Source organism: Aythya fuligula, chromosome 4, assembly GCF_009819795.1.
Source record: "Aythya fuligula isolate bAytFul2 chromosome 4, bAytFul2.pri, whole genome shotgun sequence".
NCBI lineage: Eukaryota > Metazoa > Chordata > Aves > Anseriformes > Anatidae > Aythya > Aythya fuligula.
Window position 1 is genome coordinate 6,197,363 of NC_045562.1, and position 18,189 is coordinate 6,215,551.

Consider the following 18,189-nt stretch of genomic DNA (forward strand, 5'->3'; position numbering starts at 1 on the left):
TGGGGATTTTGGGGCGGATAGCAGAGCGTGTCAGAGGTTTTGCTGGTGTGGCCAGTCCTGGCATTGGTGCCGCCGCTAACACTGCCTGGGACAAAGATGTTTTCCTTCGGCAGGATTAGGCTGGATTCCTTATGGCTTCTGATCTGTGTTTGCCATCTGTTTTCCCCAATGGTGGTGTACTTTTTTTTTTCCTAGATCAGAAAAGTGAAATTGTTTACCTGTTCCTCAAATATAATCTCATATATAAAGCGAAAAAAAAGTTAATATATAAAATAAACTCTGGCATGTGCTGCATGTAAATGAGAGGTGCGTTTGCTCGTTCTTTCTCCTGTGGAGAAACCCACAGCTCCTCAGGCTCACCCTCCTGACCGAGCTGAGCCCGAGTGCAGGATCTGGCCCTGCAGCAGTGGCATTCAGCACCCGGTGGCCATGGGCACGTGTCCAGCTACCCCATGGGAGCCTCTAGAGCTGATCTCCGAGGAGGCAGCTGGGGAGGAGCTGGGTTTGTGAAGCATGGTCCCAGCCGGCTTGCCGTGTCCCGTCTAGCGGGGCTGTTCGCGTTGTGCAGTTGGTGGCTGAGAAAGCCGAATGAGTTTCCTAACCTGGAATGTGCTAAATCTGGTTTGTGTCAAGTACGACGCAGGAGATACGCAGTGTGAGTGGAAAAATAGCTGCCGGCAAGCGGATTCATGTCCTCTTCAGAGCAAATAAAACCCACTTTTAAAATAAATGTTAAATCTTGCCTTTGGTTTGAAGGGAGCCAGGCCCGCAGCTCAGGTATGGTGAGAGATATTTTAGCTTGGGCTGCAGAAACAAGCTCATTGCTGGGTTCATGACCCTGTATCCATCCATCGAGGCCACTGATCTGCTGCCTGCTCAGAGAGGGCTGTCACCGCCCAAAAATGTGGCTATGGGGAGCAGATTTTGGCTGGGGACAGTGTCTGCTGCCAGGCCGTGTCCGCCTTGCCAGTGGGGACGAGGCGGGGGGATGCCCACGTCGTCTTTTTGCTCCTTGCCTGGAGGAAAACATTCAAGGAGACTCTGTGTGGGCCGGGAGGTTTTCCCCACAGCCATCGCTGTAGGTGATGTATATTTATGAGAGGAACAAAGCGGGCCGAGGACGCCGTGGCAGGCGGCTCTGTGTGGCGGCCTGTCAGGAGGCCCGGAGCCGCCATTTCGGTGCGGGCCGGCTGTGGCCGTACTCACACGGTGCAGCTGCAAGGAAGAGAATGGGGAACAGAAGCGATTTGGGGATGGAAAGGGAGTTTTGGAGCACCAGAATCTCCTTCTGAGTGAGGTAGGCTGTGCCTTTATGCAGCGCCATTTCCAGCATGGCAGCCTCCTCAGCTAGTGGTGTGGAGGAGAGGCCAGCTCCTCTCTGGCGGTTGTGGTGTTAGGCTCTGTAGGCAGCATTCACAAATATATTAAAAATGCATACGGTCACTGGTTTATGACCAGTGGTGATCAATGTCTGCTCTTGGGCTGCTGATCGATCCCGATTGCGTTTTGTGCAAGGACCACGACTTCCCACTTGCACCCCTTGGCCGTCATGTAGCACTGGATTTCTCTGTCGCCGATTTGTCACGTATATGCATTCATGTGTGTGTATGTATACACATACATAAAACACAACTTACTGGTCCAAATGTCATGCTGTACACCCTGTGGCCTACAAGCCTTCCTTCCCTCCACTTGTGGAAGGGATTGCAAGCAGGGATTGTCCTCCACGCTGAGACACTTGTGTAGGGTTTGTGAGGTCGACCTTCATAATGTCGCTTTTCCCTATGTGGCCAGCACCAGTCCTGCATGGTGCTTTGGGAAATACAGGAAAATCCACCAGTTTCTTTTGTGTTGCCATTGGAATTTGGGATGCAGTGAGGACAAAGATCCCCCAGTGCTACCTATTTGTGCTTGTGTAGGTCTTGGTAAAGACAGTCAGGTAGCCCATATCTTGAAAATACCTCAGCTGCAATACACTTCCCAAAGGGTCTGGATCATTTCAGCCAGGACTCACGAAGAGGAATGAGGAGTGCCACATCTGCCAAATAATTTGCTGTAGCCAGTGTGTGAGTTTGCTTCTGTGAGATGAGGGTTTTTGCTCTTGGATCAAACATCAAAGGGGTCTTACATAATGCAGCGTCTTTTAACATTGGTAAGGTATTAGGCCATAATCATGTAGCGCTCTGATGTATTTTATTATTCTATTTTATTTCTGAATGCGGCTCACCTCTACCCAAGTGATTCCCTAGCCCTACAGAAAATAATGATGAAGGCGATAAAGTCCTCTTTCTGTGCAGCTGTGGATTTGGGTGCACCCCAAGCAACAGTATCCCTGGCAGGGGTGGCTAGCTCTCCTGATTCCTCACCTACCTACCAAATCTTTCTGGAGGCCGTGAGGCTCGTGAGCATCTCCAGCAGATTTTGTAGGCATGAGATTGCGAAGGCTGGGGCTGGGACTGAGCTGGGCAAGCGAGCAGGCCTCCTGGTGCCAGCGTGGTGGCCCCGTGGGGTTCACTGGGTTATCGGTCACAGCAGGTGTGGGAGGCGTTGTTCTTTAATGAACACCCGTGCTGTAAAAATGAAGGGCTCAGCTGTCGAAATGAGCCTCTGGTGATGGATGTGTGTGTATGATTTTTCCACTGCTGCTTGATTTAAGGGATTTTCCCTGTTCTGTTGGTTCTGGTTGCCTTTTTCACCTCCTCATGAAACCCCAAAATGTAACACTCTCGGCTCTCTATCGAAATGTATTTTTTCAAGGCGACGATTAAAATTTCAGATTTCAGACATCTGAGCTGCTCCTTCCCCTTCTGCAGCAAACGTCTGTCCCGGCGAACGCTGCCGAGAGGAGAGTGCAATAGCAAGTTTTAAAGCAAGAAAGTCATTTGGCACCGGGCTTGTGCAGGGATAAATTCTCCATCCCGCCGCGCTTTACAGCATTACGGGTTTCTGAGCATCCTCCTGGGAGCCAGGCTGTCGTTTGTCAGCATTTGCACCAGCGCGAGCAGCGACGGCTGCCTTCAACAATGCTGATCAGCTCCCGTCCTGCTCCTCGCCCGCCTCCCCGACGTGCGGGGGAATCTGTCTTCCCTGTCACTCAGGATAATGACGCCCCGCCGGCAGCGCGCGGGGCCGGCAGCACGCTGTAATCTCCTTGAGAGCTTCATTCCCCAGCTGGGACTCCCGAATTTAAGCATGCAGGCGGTGGATGGTGGCTGCACTTGAGCCCGGCTGTTGGTGTGCCGAGCTGCTGAAGGGGCTTTTTTTTTTCTTCTTTTTGTCTGGAAATAACCTTGGCTTTTGCAGGGGCAAAATCTAAGGGTTTCACCTCGTTAAATCGGGTCTGCTTTAATTTGAGCCACCTATCCCATTTTCGAAAGCTTTCTTGCGTGGATTAATAATTCATTCCCAAACAGGGGGTTAGCGCAGTGGATATTTCATTGTAAATGCGTATCTGTAATTAGAGCTCGGCGTGCCGATGCAAAATTCCTTATCTTGTAGTTTTTCAGAGGCACCCATCTTAAACCACAGCCTTGCCCTTCAAAAATATGATGCCGTGTATTTAAAGGTCTGAATGACCTTTTAATCAGACACTGCACCTTTCCTTCCAGCTGATATGACAACGTCTGACAGTAACTCGACCTGATGCTGCAAGGAAATAAATAAAGGCCATCTCAGCTGCTATGCCTTTAAATCTGCCTAGCCAGCTGCGGTTTTGTGTTTGGGTAGATGGACCCACGGAGGAGCATTACGTTTAGTTTTCAGGCGAAGACAATATATTGAGTTTAATACATTTGCATGTCTGGCTGCTCTTTCGAGATCAATTTAGGCGTGTGATTGCTTCCTACCACTCTGAAGTCGAGCCTCTCCCGCAGCCGACCTCCTTATGAATTATGAATCCGCATCCCTCGCTGGAGCTCAGCAGCCATCTTACAGCCCGCGCCGACCCGCGGGGACAGCCCTGCCGTGCCACCGCCGCTCCTCGGTGTGCCCGGGGAGCTCGCTCCTGCTGCTGCTTCCTCACCAACCACGCAGGATGCAGCGGGGGCTGGCGCAAAGAAAACTCCAGCCCTTGGGGGTGGTCGTATCAGTGAGCACCACCAGCAAAATCAGCGAGTGTTTGCGTGTGGTTTCCCAGGGTCTTGCGTTTAGGACGGTCTCTGCTGCTGCTGCTGGTGGGCAGCTCTGGATGAGCCAGGCTGGCTGATCCGGCGCCAGCTCAGGGCTGGCTCCAGCTCCCTCGCTGGTCAGTAGCTCTGGAGGAGAGCCGTGGGTCTGTACGCACGGGCTCGGAGGGCACTGGCATCAGCTTCTGACTTTGAAGGGCAAGCAGGACCTCGCAGACACTGTCCTTGCAGGCTCAGCACCTCTGCCTCTGATGCATGTTGTCCTTTAAAGCTGTGAAAGGAATTGGCTTGTGCTCAGGTGCCCATGGAGGCACCCAAATTCAGGCAGACACCGTTTGGGGGGAAGGCAGCCAGGGGAAGGAGGGAGTGGTCCTGAAGGCATCCCCTCTGCCGGGACGCGGCCAGGCACCGTGGCGAGGTCGTGTGGTTGCTCCAAAAGCACCGTCTGGTTTGCAGGAGATGTTTTTGCTAACAATGGTTGCGTTTCCATGAATGCCTCGCTTGACTACCGAAGGAGACCGCGTGTTAGGTGTGCTATATGCTACCTCACGCCCGTCACGTGTGACCCTAAAGCGGCGTGTGCGCGTCTCCACGAATCGTCGAGCTGTGTGAGGCATCGCGCTGTTCCTAGATAACTGAAAGTATGCCTGAAATGTAAAGGGAAAGAACAAGTAGAAGAAATCGAGTGTTGTAATGCCGCGAAAGAAAGCTTAACTTGTTTTCTTGCTTTTTTTTTAGAGAACACCTGTTCCCAGCGCTGAAGCATTCCGATGGTTCTTTTAAGCAGTAGTGTATCTTATTTTCAAGGCAGTCCGAAGTGAATGGCAAGCTAAAGTCTTGTTTTAAGAAACTGCTTAGTCCACCATTGAAGAATATACTCAGATACTATTTTCATTTCTGTATAGGGGTTTCCTCAAAAGCAAAAGACAAAAATCTGGGAGCCTGGGGAATTGGCCGGCTTATTCACATTCAGTACACTGATTCTTTCTTTGATGTAACTTAGCTATACTAGTGAAGTTGTTGTCTATTTTTAAAGTGGCTGTAAAAAAAAAAAAAAAAAAAAGTTTGGGTAAACCCCTGCTATAAAGTCATGTATCTTTGAAAAGTAACATATCTATACTTCATTTTCAAATATATGTGTTTCAGTACTGTAAACTGTACAGATAGCCGCTTGTATTTTGTGTGTTTAGACACAAGGAGACAATCATGTCTGAGCATCTATGGAGATTAACGGTTTGTACACAACGGTGTGGTTCTGCGAGTTAAATCCGGAGCAATAAATCCTAGCTTTAAAGATTATTTTGCTAGTTGTTTAGCAGCAGCAGCAGCAACAGCAGCACTGTTTTACCATGCATCCTCCCATAGAGACTTGATGCCAAGTTTTCCAAGACAAACAGATTGTGACACATCCAGCAATTACCTGCCGTCATGGTGTCGTAAGAAGGGAAGACATAACATTGCAGATTACTCTTTCCAGCACTATATTAGAGTAGTGGTTTATGCACTTGCATTGCTTCCAAAGGAGCTTTACAGAGGGCTTTCCCTCAAAAAATGCTGTACGGTGTTCGACCCACTTTTCACTGTGCTGTGTGGTGGATTGCCCAGCCTAGGTGGCCATCCAGCACCGCTCGTCTGTGCAAAGTCTGTTCTAGAATGCAACACAGAGTGAGTACGAGCCCCTGGGATAGACGATGACTCGGCCAAATTACCCTCCGTCTGTGGGTTCTGATGTAAAATTTTCAGTCAATGGGGAAAATGTTTTATAAAGCCGAATGCAATATTTTTGGTCCGAGTGGAGCTCCTCACAGTCAATCTTTGATCATTGGACCGGTTCAGGTCTCACTTGCAGTTACGTTCATTTGAGAGCCTGGATGTTTTTGCAGTATAAAAATTATTATTATTTTTTTTTTAAATTTACAAAAAGCAAAGACTGCTTCTCCCCACACATTCCTCAGCCCACTGATCTTAGCTTTGCTGTCCCACCAGTCCCTTAGGCCCCCAGCAGCACGGCCTGCCAGGCTTCTTCCCACTCCAGCGCCGTCTGCCCTCCGGCAAGGCAGCGCATGGCGGGCTGTAACTCACGTGTCGTGAAAGATAAGGAGGATGATAAGGAGGATACCGAACTTAGGGATACCCAATACCAGTTGATCAACACATTTTATTGCTTGGCTTCGTCACACTGCTCATGAGTGGAAAGGCCATCCCGTCAAAGTAAGCGAAGGCTGTCGTGCCACGTGCTTGACAGATTGGCCATTTTGTACAAACAGGACTCCCAGTAGTGTCACAGAAAGGTGCTGGGCGTGGAAACAATTGGCCAGTGACACACAGCCCATCCAAATCTCCTCTCCTTTCAGCACTGTCTCTGTTATTTGCTCAACGCTTCAGGCCTTGGCACCCCTGGTCACCCTCATGTGGTGGAGCACGTGGGGTGGTGGGAGCACCGCGGTCTGGGACCTGCACGGGAGGGGGGACGCCGGCGTTGTCAGGGGAGGGAGCTCTGGGGGCTGGTGGCACTTGGGACCACTCCGGAGAGCCAAGGTCCTCCAGGAGGAGCCTCCTGGGGTCTCACGGGTGTCAGCAGGGCAGGGGTGGGCCGCGGTACCCGGAGGAGCGCGGGCGGGCTGGGCTCATGTCCACGTCATTGCGTTGTGCGACGCCGTGCCATGGCTTCAGGAACGGGAGCGCCATGCTCGAAACGCTTCTGTCACGGTGCCCCCCGTAGAGTTTGTGCACGGATTTCTTTTGTGTTTGAGACTTTTTGGTTAGGGCCTCTGTTGCTGACCACTAGGCCAATACGAGCTCTGTAAGGTCTTCTCTACCGAAACGCTGATTGACTTATCAACCGAAGCCTTATTTGCACATCTGGCTGGTAAGCTTGCCTTGCTTTTTGGAAAATTGTGATCGCTCTTACAGAAGTAGAGACAAAATTAAGTTCAGGCTACATTAGGTGTACAAAGAATATTCATAGCAATGTACTTACTGTCTGATACCCTAATGTTGCATGTCTTGATGTGCTTTATTTTTTTTGTTTTGTCATTTTGTTTTTAAAAACTGATGGATCTGTATATTGTAATTGTGGTGTTTTACATGTCAATTCAAAATTGTTAAAACAAAACAAACAAACAAAAACAACAAGCAAACCTGTTAATTATTGAAAACGAACAAGAGTTGATTTTTCTTTGATTTTCCCGCGTGATTTTCATTTCGGATGTTGTTCCTTTACACCATCACATTTAGATTTATGTGATGTAGTGCACATAGAGCGTTTTGGTTAGTGATGTTCAAAGAAGGAAATCCTTTTTCTGGCCTTCCCTCTCCCCCATTGTATACATATTTGTAAATCAGAATTTTTTTTTCAGGTACTAATGATCAAATTTGTGCTTTTCACAAAGACCAAGAACATTTTCCAGTATGAAAGTTTGTCCTCCTCTTTCATTCGCTCGTCGCAAAAAAGAGGTTAAAAAAAAAAAAAAAAAAAAGAACACAATTTTGCAGTCTTTTAGATGCGAACATTAAGGCTAATGGAAGCATTGTTGGCATACCCCAGATAAACGTGTAGGAAAAATGGTAAGGCTGAAAGGGAGGCACGTGTACCCGCTCTGTGAATTAATAACAGACCCTCCGTACGAGGGCAAATGCTCCCTTTCGTGCAGAACCCCTAGTATGTAAGTCATGGAATTAACGTTAAAGAATACCGAGTTTTTAAATGGGCCATATCTGTAATCAAATAATGAAGAAAGAAAGTAGTTAAATGAACATACCATTCAGGGTCGAATACACTCAGCAAAAAGCAGTAGTGGGTCTTTGATCATGGTTAGATGCATAGTGATATCAAACAGTGGGTTCTCATGTAACAGCTAAATGTTTCAGATTTTGTTTTTATTAAATTTGGCAGTTTCACGCTGAGCTCTACTGTATTCTTAGTGAATAAAAGACAGCTCCTATGTTAGAAAGTACTCAATTTCCACAATTGCAGGGAACTATAGGAGTTTTTTTTTTTTCAGAAACACGGGCCGCAGAAATGTACTCCTTTCACAGTGTTCTCCTATTTCTGAACTGTGCAGTTATCTATTAAATTTTCTAATAGATATTTGTGTAAGGTGTATGTATGCTTGTGCAATTATGGAAAAAAAAAAAAAAAACGGTTTTGGAAAACAGTGTATTTATGAAAAAAAATAATCACTTATGGGGCATGTACAAAACTGTATAAAAACATTCAATTTGCCCAGTAAAGTTGTTTTTGTGATATTTCTGTGTTGTTGAATAAAGGACTTTAGTATTCAAAATATCTCTCTTTTTCCATAAACAGGTTTTGTTTGTGGGATCTTAAACAGTGAAAACTTCTTTTAAAAAAAGAACCCTCAAAGTGAGGCAGAGGGTCCAAAAGCTGACCCCAGTCACGTGTTTGGGGATGAATGCTTATGAAGTGACGGTACAACAGCTACACGACCAATTCCTTCTCAATTGGCAGTCGATGGACATCCCGTAAGCTGTGTACCTGCAGGTAATGCTGTGCTCTGAGTTGTTCAAGGTAGCAGGAAAAAAAAAACAACAAACCCTTTGTAAAACTAGGAGCGTGACGTTGAGATGTGGAGGCTACGGAAAGGGTCGTGAAGTTAGAAGTAAGACGGATTCAGCCCTTCTGTTGTGCAGGGAAGGAGGACCAGAGAGGGTGACGCGACCACTTAGCAGTTACCTTGGTAGGGAAGAGTGTAGGATGGTGAAACCTCATCCGTAACTCTGGCAGCAGAACCTAGTGCTGAGGGCGGGGTGTCACGGCGCTCCTGGAGCATTGGGGATTACGAGCGTGGTTTGTGAATGGTGGCGATGCCTTGCTCTTTGTTTTACTGCTGCTCAGTTCCCAGTTCTGCTCTCTGCCTGCCTCGTGAGCTACGCCTAGGAAAGGAAAACGTTTCCTGCTCCCATTTCATTTCCCCGTGCTACAGACGGGCATTAAAACAACTCCAGAGAGGTGGGCAGGCACAGCACCTGGTTGTCCTTGCTCCGTGAATGTGCCGTGCATGAACCTAACAGCTCGTGTGTGCCAGCGCGGGACTGGGACAGGGTGTGCGAGACGAGGTAGGTCCTTCGGGCCGACAGGGTCCAGCTGGCTTTCCAGGGATCTTTTGTTTTCTAAAGGAAGCAGCAAAACCGAAAGGAACAGGGGTGGATTTTTCGCTGATTCCGGCTTCCTTCTTCGAATCCCGTAAGGAGAGATGCTCTTGTGAGGCCTGGGCTGCTCATTAGACAATGCCAAGAGTGAGCCTCGAGTTGTGTTTGAAGAGGAGGAAAAGGGCTGCCAAGTTGCTCAGGCACAATTCAGTGATCTCTCTGGATTAGATGCAGAATTCACAGGGAGGAAATGTGCTAATTTTGTGAGATGGTCGATTTGGAAGCAGGAAGAGGTCTCCGAGTTCCTATTCCTTTAATGCTTTCTCTTTCAACTATTTTTCCCCTTGAGTATTGTTTTATACCAGTCTGAATGAAAAACGTCCCTCAGCTCCAGAGAAATACTCACCCCAGATATGAACCCTGCAGTTTAAAACTACCTTTAGCTTTTTATAGCTTTTATTTTTTAATTAAAAAAAAAAGAATCTAAAAAAGAAAAACCAATCCAAACAACAAGCAGGTAATTCTTCAAAGCCCAAACTGACAAACTCATTACTGAGACTATTAAGAGGAAGGGAAATATCCTTTTGCGTGGAAGTTCAATTCTTCCAGGGCGTGCTGGACTCAATTTGTTTTTGCCACCAGCCATTTCAGCTCTCCCTGATATTTCTCCAAGGAACAGGTCTGAAATTATGAATGGTCTAGCGGTGCAAAGCAACGCGCCTTCTGGGAGGCCCCAGTCCTCCTCGGATTCCCATGGGCTTTGCTGGATAACTTGTGAAATTGGAGGAAGTTGCGGAGGTGGCTTTGTTGTAAGCTCTACCTTCGTTTGATGCCAGGATCTGCTTGGTCACCAGTGTGCAGAGGGCATGGGTAGATGGCCCTAAAGTCTAGGAAAATACGAAACGCGTCTTGTCGGTAGAATATACAGTGACATTTGAGACCACCAGCCCTATCTGAGGAAAGAAAGGTGAGGTTCAGCATCACACAGATATCGGGATCTGCCCCCACCCTGGCCTTGATTCCCTTTGCCGTTTGGTATTTAGGATGGACGCGGTTGTTGGGGTAGCTGGGTTCTCTGGAAAGGTGGTTTTGCCTAACGAGAGTAAAGGAAATGCGTGTAGCAAGTGGTAATCCTGTAAGACACGTCATCTAGGCTGCCTGAATAAGCTGTAATGCTCAGGAAGTAAGCGCCTCCATTTTACTTTGAAGTTTTCTAACTATATTAAGGTGTTTTCGTGTTATTTTTAATATAATAAGCAAGAATAGTTTGTAATGCTGCTGCCCATTCCCTGAAAAGTGGGGTTTAGACTTGAATCCTAATGGCTTAATTTCCCAACAAACTTAGAAGGCACTTCTGAATAGACCAAGATGTCTAAATCTGAGTGCCCTGTGAGGGAAGCTCCTGTGGTTGGGGATTCATTGGTCTGTGTAAGCCACCCTTGACTTGCTGAGTGAAGGATCTGTGCTAGAAAATAATTCATCAGAAGCCTCGTAGGAAGATCTTCAGGTGCCGCCACGTCAGTCAGAGCCCAGACTAATTGCTTGGAGCATTTTCCCCCAGCTCAGTTTATCGCATGTATAAGCACCCTCTATCTGAGAACACCTTTCTTCCCTCACTCCCTTACATCTGCCCTCGTCACGGAGTTAACAATGCTAGCCATCTGCGCTTCTTCGGGAAAATAAAAATGATAGAAGAAATGCAGATCTAAGGGGAAAGAAGGTTTGCGTGTCGAGGCGGTGACTGGAATAGCTCGGTCCGTGTGGCTCGTAGGAACCTCTGATTTCTAGCTGGGGGTGTCTGAGGCCGCCAGGCTCTGTGAGAAGTGGCTGGTCTGTGCGGTGGGCTTCGTCTCCTCGGTGCCTGCGTTTTAGAGATGCCTAGAGATGGATATCCATGCCTAGAGATGGAGAGTCAGCTTGCCCGGCTGCTGTGTTGACCGAGGGTGTGTGGGTTAATGCAGAGCTATGGACAAGCGGCTTCCAACCTGTTGGGGGAGAATTAGTGGGTAAATAACCTTGTCTAAAGAAATCTGCCGCCCAGATTAGGAACTGTGAATCTAATTACTGCTTTCTGGTATTCTGCTCTGACTTGTTTTGCCTTTTTATCCCGATTGTTTGCATTCCTAGAACTGATTTGCCTTTTTTGATGCAATGCCATGTGACCTGCTGATTAATTTTTGTGAGCAATCATAAACTCCAAGCTATGGCTGACTTGCTATCTTTTTATGCTATGCTCCATAAACATTCATTCATTTCTTATGATTACTGTGTGGAAACAGACTTTTACAGGCTAATAAACTTGGATTTGAACTGGATGAAGAGTTTCCTTGTGTCAATTCTTTTGTGTGTCTAAGACAAAAAGAATAAATAAATTAAAAAAAAAAAAAAGGAAGGGACACATGAAGGTGCAAACATTGACTTGACTTAACCAGGTCTCTGTAGCTATCCCCGCAGATGCTCTCAGCAGTAAACCTGCAAACACCAGCAGCAGCACCTCCAGGTCATTTCAGGCGTGGTAAGAAATGAGAAATGCCCTCCCTTTAAACCAAACGCAAGCTTCCAGGGCTCAGGGCTGGCGGAGAGGGGGAAGGGAAGCGAGGGCTTGTCCTTAATTGCTCACTGCCGTGTCTCCTCTCCCCTAGACCTGCTTTCTTCACCGCGCTGACACGCAGCCTCCAGCTGAGACCAATTAGGCAGCGCCTTCGCCTCCGCTGCGCCGTGCTTACCCGAGCCGGGCGCTGCTCGTGCTGCTCACGTGTCGGCACAGGGGGTCCGGGGCTGCCTCCTGCCCTGCCCTCGGGGTCCCGTGCCCCAGCCAGCAATGCCTGGTGGACGTCTAGAAGCAGAAGTAAGAGGAATTCTCGCCTTGTAGCTGTTTGTGGCGTCCCTCAAGAGGCGTGTGAGCTGTCAGCAACCTGCACGGGGTGGGATGGGGTTTCTGCAGGGAGAGGCAGCTGGGCTGGCCTGCTGCCTGCACACAACTGCAGACCGTCCTCCAGTGTAAAGGAGCTGGCGTCCTCGTTGCACGCCCACCTGATGGTGTTACAAGCATTATGCACAAAAATCACGTTTTGCGACTGCTCGCCGCAGGCCCGAGGTGTGGCCGTGATCTTGATCTTGCCAAAAGGATTGGATGGCAGAAGGAGGATGAGTGCTTCACCTCGGGTGTGAGCAGGGACAGCAAGGGCAGCCGAGCTGAGCAGCCAAATCAGCCGGGACCCGTCCCCATCCGTGCAGAGCTGGCACAGCCACCCTGGCCCCGCACCGTTCGGAGGTGCCGCCGGGCCCTGGTGTTCATTTCCTGCTGCTGCTGGAACGGGAGACCTGGGCTTGCTTTGTGGGATGGGGACGATGCCAAGGCAGCCTCACCACAAAGGCGAAGCACGAGCAGGATTATTAGCTAATTGGTTTTTGGTTTTGTTTTTTTTTTTCCTGTTGCAGCCCAGCACATCTGACTCCAATAACATAAGCGAGAGTTGCAACAGTTGAGGAAAAAAAAAGAGAAGACAGGGAAAGGAAAAAAAAAGTTCATTTGCCTACTCTTTTTTTTTTTCTTTTCAATTTTAATGTTTAATTTTATTTATTTATTTTTAATTGTTGCCCTTATTTTAGCTTCCCAGGGCATGACCCTGCTGGTGGGTCCCCTGTCACCTGGCTCGTGCCCGGGTCAGTCACAGCTGCAGGGCACCTGCAAGACTCCAAGGTGCTCGAGGTGCGGGGCGAGGGGGGCAAGGCGGTGCTGCTCTGGGGCTCCTGCGTGCCAGCAGTCCCACTGGGAGGTGGTGCAGGGCATCGGCCAGGGGGTGCTGAGCTCCTCACACCCCTGCCAGCTGCCCCACTCCACCTGTGATGCCCCACGCTGTTGTTGTGGTGCACCGTGGCCCCCACCGCCTTTCTCTTCTGCTTCATGTTAAGCAAAAGGAGTTTTAATTATTTATTACCACCAGAAACTCCAGAAACAGAATTTCGCTTGTGTAAGTGTTTGGGAGTTTGTTTTATTTTTTTTTTCCCCCCTTGCTGTCAGTAACAATTCATTAATCATTATTTGGGAGATGTTGCTCTCCCTTCCCACCGACAGGGCGGCGATCCGCACGGGGTGTGGGCTGCACCTCGCCGTGTCTCCTGCTCCTCCGGGCTGTCTCTGCCCCCTCAGGTACCTGCTGATACTCATGGCCTGGGCTGGATTCCCTGCTTTGTGCTGCACTCCAGCACAGCATCCCGGGGTGCAGCAGGAGCGATGTGCCGGGAAGGGCCAGGATGAATTGCTGCTCCTCGCCAGAGCCCCAGGGAGCAGCGGAGGGGGGGGCTGAGCCGCAGCCCATCAGTTTCCACCGTGGTGCCCATGACTGCACTGACCCAGATGAGCATCGCTGCTGCTGTGTGACTCTCCCTGCCCAATTCACGGGACCCACCCCAGTGTTTCCTCCGTCGCAGCCCCAAGCAAACCTCGAACAGGTTATTTTGACCGTGTTTCCCTTAACAGAGAGCCCACCTTTACAGTAGAGTGCCAGCCTTAGGAAAGGTCACAATTACTGGAAAGGAGGTTTTCTATTCGGTGCTGATGTTATCTACGTTGCAGGTGAGTATTGCAGGGTGGACACACACGGTCTGCACTCACTCCTTCCTCCAGGAGCGCGTCGACGCCGGCCAGATGCTGCAAGCAACGGGGGCAGGAGGAGTGGCAGCAGCGAGCGGCGGTGACACCCGTGACAGAAGGGGACATTGCTCTGCCTTCGGCTGGCAGGGCTGTGACACCTCCTGTCGAGTCCCATCTCCACAAACTGGGGCTGGGAGGCAGCAAGGCAGAGGCCGTGGCAAAAGGTCGCAGCGCTCTGCGTTTCAGGGGTTCGCCCCGGTGCTGCGATGGCACAGGAGGGCAGGCGTGGCGAGGGGCTGCTGCACCAGCCCTAGGCTCCTTCACTCCAGTGGTGCTGCTCTGATCTTACACCCTGCTGAGGTTTTACACCCCAGGAGTCCCTTCCCAGCCCTCCTGTGCCAGTGCCACCACCACGGCCACCGCTGGTGCTGCCGGTGTGGCCGCGCGGAGCCGGCTGCTTGCCCAGACCCACTCAGCTCCTCTTTTCCCATCAGCAAACGCCCGCGACCAGCACTTCGCACCATTACACCTCCTCGGAGAGGCAGAAAACACAGAGGCTGTTTGTTTTCACATCTACCCACCTAATTGATGGGTTGAGAAAGGGGAGGTGGGAGGGGAACTTCAGCCCTATTAAGCGGCGGGGAATTGCGTGCGTTAGATTAGAAGTGTTTGTATTACAAATACCGCCAGGAGCCCCGGCAGCTCCGAGCCAGCTCTCAGCAGCCGGGGTAAAGCCGCCTGCGGTGCCGGAGCCCTTTATAAACATTTGCAGTGCTCCAGGTGCAGGGGAGGCTCGGGGCAAGCCGGGCACCTTGGAGGGGGCTCGGGCTGGGGGCAGCCTGCTTCCCCTTCCCAACGGGGCTGCTGCAGGCCGGGGCAGGGGATGGGGTGGAAAGAAAATGCTGGGTTGTGCAGCAGGGGGAGAGCATCGGTGGGGCTGGAGGCTGAGGGCTCTCCGTTGCCATCTCCAGCTCTGAGCAGAGCCGGAGACCTCTCCCTGTTAAAAATAATAATAATAATAATAATAAAAAAAAAGCGAGAGGCCCTTTAGCAAGTCACTGCCTTCCTGCAGCCACACGTCTGTGCGTGGAGCTGAGACGGCTTCCCCGGCGCGCTGAGCTGGAGACAAAGAGGGCGCAGGAGCCAGCGGTGTGGGGGGCTGCAGCCGCCCCCACCGCCCGGCCCCCCGCAGCACCACCCCGGAGGGCGAGGGGCATCCCCCTGCCCTTCTGCAGGAACCCACAGATCAGGCCCCTGCCCTCACTCAAAGCAGGGCAGAGGCTCGGGTGGTGAGGTTGAGCTCTCCAAAATGGAGAGCGGTGCGGGGCGCTGGGCTGCTGCGGGGACAGGGCCCGGTGGCTGGGAATCTGCCCGCTTCTGGTCCCCCCCACCCCGAATCCCCCCAGTTTGCTGTTGATAAAAAAATGATGATCATCATAAAAAAATCAGGAAGGAGCTCGGCGCTTCCCCAGCAACCCAGCCATTAGCATGCTCGCCCTAATACTTTAATCCCCATCATTGTTTATAAGCGAGGTTACGCGCGGCGCCGGCTGATTTATGAATATATGTAATATTTTTCTGTTTTAATTGAAACGGCAACGTTTGGGTTCCACCTTAACAGCGCACCTTAAAAGATTATCTCGGTTATTTCACAGGCACCGAGCCGGCACTAATAGTCCAAGGCAGATATTGAAAAGCAGCACAGGGCCAGGCAGATCTATTAGAAATTCCCATCCACGCGCCTCATACATATTGATTTCTGACACCAAGCAGCAGTGAAAGCCCCCGTGGGAATAATATATTTAGCAGGGTTCGCTGCGAGGAGGTCACAGAGTGCATACAGATTAGCTACAGAGGACCAAGGCACTAGTGTTGGAGCCAAATGCTAGATTTTATATCATTTTAATCTGAACTTTTATAATCCTTTTAGTTCTTCTTTCTCTGGCTGGCAGAGGGAAGGCTCCTCCGCATGGCTCATGCATCTTTTTTTTTTTTCCTTTTTTTCTTTCTTTATTCCTCCCATAAATGTGCAAATGCTGTTGTAATGGGGAGGAAGGCACCCTTAGCATGAGCAGGAAGGGGCACAGATTGGGGTTTTACACGCAGAGGTGTGTGCACGGCCACAGACACGCAGCCAGGTGCGGGTGTGCACGTGGATATAATGGGCATTCCAGCTGGAGGCATCTTTACGGGAAGGTTTCCTTCCACGGGCTGTGTGTGCGTAAACCCCAGGCTCCGGCTGTAACGTGCAGACATAAAGGGCTGCCGAAGACCCTCTCTTATTTTATTTTTATCCCCGGGCTTAATTGAGCAGAAGTCGCGTTGGTGCTGTTGAGCCTCGGAAAGCGACAAGGACAACACCAGCAATACCTAACCAGCTCTAATTACCTTTCCGTGTGCTGATGGGGAGGAAACGCCTGCTCGTTATGCGGCGAGGTGTTGTGACGGATCCGATGGAGGTGTCAGGAGGGAGCCAAGCGGGCGTTTGGGAGGCTGGAGCCATGCCAGCGGCGCGGAGGGAGAGGTTGGGGTTGACACAGGCTGACACCGGAGCGAAATGCGCTCCGACAACAAAGGGGAACGGGAGGCTTCAGATAAACCCACACAAAAGCTCGCTGGCGTCTTCTGGGCGACAGAAGCACAGTGAATTCCATATTTTTTTCTTTCCTTTTTTTTTTTTTTTTAATATATTTTTTTAGGAAAGGGCCCCTGCAATTAACCACCGTGTTGGTGGACCCAGCTCCTCCAGCGTATGGGGTACACACGGGATCCTCCCTGGCTCGGAGCAGAAAGCTCACTTTTTAGGTTTGTTTTCTACTTTGCAAAACCACATGGAGCATCTCCAGCCACCGAGGTGCCTGATGCACCAGGAGAGGCTGCAGCGAAGACCCAAGTTTTTCTTGTCCTTTCCTTCCTCAGCCGTCTGGATGTTCATTTCTCTGCCTTGTGTGGGTGGCCCCGCTGAGCTGGGCTTTTACCAGTGGTCAGCAAATGCAGCAGCACACTTTAAAGGCAAGATTTAAAAAAAAAGACAAAAATAGCCAGGTCTGTAGAAGACCATGAAGGTTCTCGCTGCTGCTGCTTAGTTTGCGATGCAAAAAGGCCCCGGTGTTTCCATTGCAGGGTTGGTAAGCCCAGAGAGCTGCTGTCACAGCACGCCACGGCAAAAACAAGCATCTGGCCAAGGGTCCAGGAACCACGCAGCTAAACCCAGCTCCCCGAAAAAGGCAATGCTGTAAGGTTGGAGCTTTTTTAGATCGACGTGGCTGATGATATACTGTGAAACTCAGCATTTCTTGAGTTGCGCTTGGCTGAGCCAAGTGCTGGTGTTTTATGGCTGAGGTTGGTGGCAGCTGCCTGTGCCATTGCCCAGGCCTTGGACACGTGGAAAATAAAGTGCCTGCGTTAGACCTGCCCTGAAGGTGAGGTGGCTCCATCCAGCATCTGCCTGGAGCCAGGTCCCAGCTGCAAAACCTTGCAAAACCAAGGCCTGGGCACAGCACAGGTGCTGGCAAGGACCTCACCTCTCTAACAGAAGGTTTAAAAAACCACATTTTAGGTTTATGGCCCACCTCGCAACCACCTGCTGTCACTTTTTGGCTCACCACGTCCTCCAGCCCAGCATCAGTCCACTTCTCCGTCCAAACAAGATTGCTGCTGAGAGGCTGGGACCTGTTCCAGATCAGATTTAGTTTTTTTTGTTGTTGTTGTGTTGTTTGTTCATTTTTGAAGATCTCCATCTAAGAGGCAAGCAGTCCCGGCACGCTGAGGTGAGCTCACTGCTGGCCCTCGGCCAGGCTCTTCTCCACAAGTGCCCTGGTTCCTCCTGGGTCTGGAGGAAACGACTTTGTTCTCTCCTAAGCTGTGGCTGTCAAACTTCACACTTCATCCTCCCATGCTGGGGCTCTCCCACAGCCCCCTGTGGCTCCTTAGCGAGACACGGGCAAAGCCTTGAAGGTGACACCAGGAAGGTTTTGGTTTTGGTAGGAGTTTTGAGGGATTTTTTTTTAATAATAATTTCATTTATTCTTCATTTTTATAGTGCAGAGCTCGGTACTGCTTCCACCATCCCCAATTAAACCAAATTCCCTTTTTTATTTTTTTTGAGGATTGAGGATTTCTCCCTCTTGAAGAGGGAGCCCGTAGTAAATACCACTAAAATCCCCCACGCTAATTTCAAACGCCGAGGTCGTGGGATAATCTGGAGATGTTCCTCCAGACGGGGCTCCACAAGCCCCTGCCCCTCAGCCCGTGGCTTTGGCAGGGCTGCGCCAGGGCCGGATTCACATCTGGCTTGCGATTAAAAGCACCTCCACGTGTGCCAGCTTCCTACTGTTTGTACAGCTGGGTTTTAGC

The 18,189-nt window shown here is 50.2% G+C and overlaps 1 protein-coding gene across 3 annotated transcripts in view; it reads left to right on the forward strand.

The window, feature by feature from the left end:
• The window catches only part of CXXC4 (CXXC finger protein 4), an 85,868-nt gene that overhangs the window by 11,173 nt on the left and 56,506 nt on the right, over nucleotides 1-18,189 (forward strand). Inside the window, exon 4 of one of the 3 annotated variants that reach the window (XM_032186027.1) lies at nucleotides 4,863-6,565. The exons of the other annotated variants lie outside the window; for them this stretch is intronic. Within the exon in view, the coding sequence (XP_032041918.1) occupies nucleotides 4,863-4,907 (45 nt within the window). The 3' untranslated portion in view covers nucleotides 4,908-6,565. Of the gene's footprint in view, nucleotides 1-4,862; nucleotides 6,566-18,189 lie in introns of those variants that run through there. 3 annotated transcript variants of the gene reach the window in all.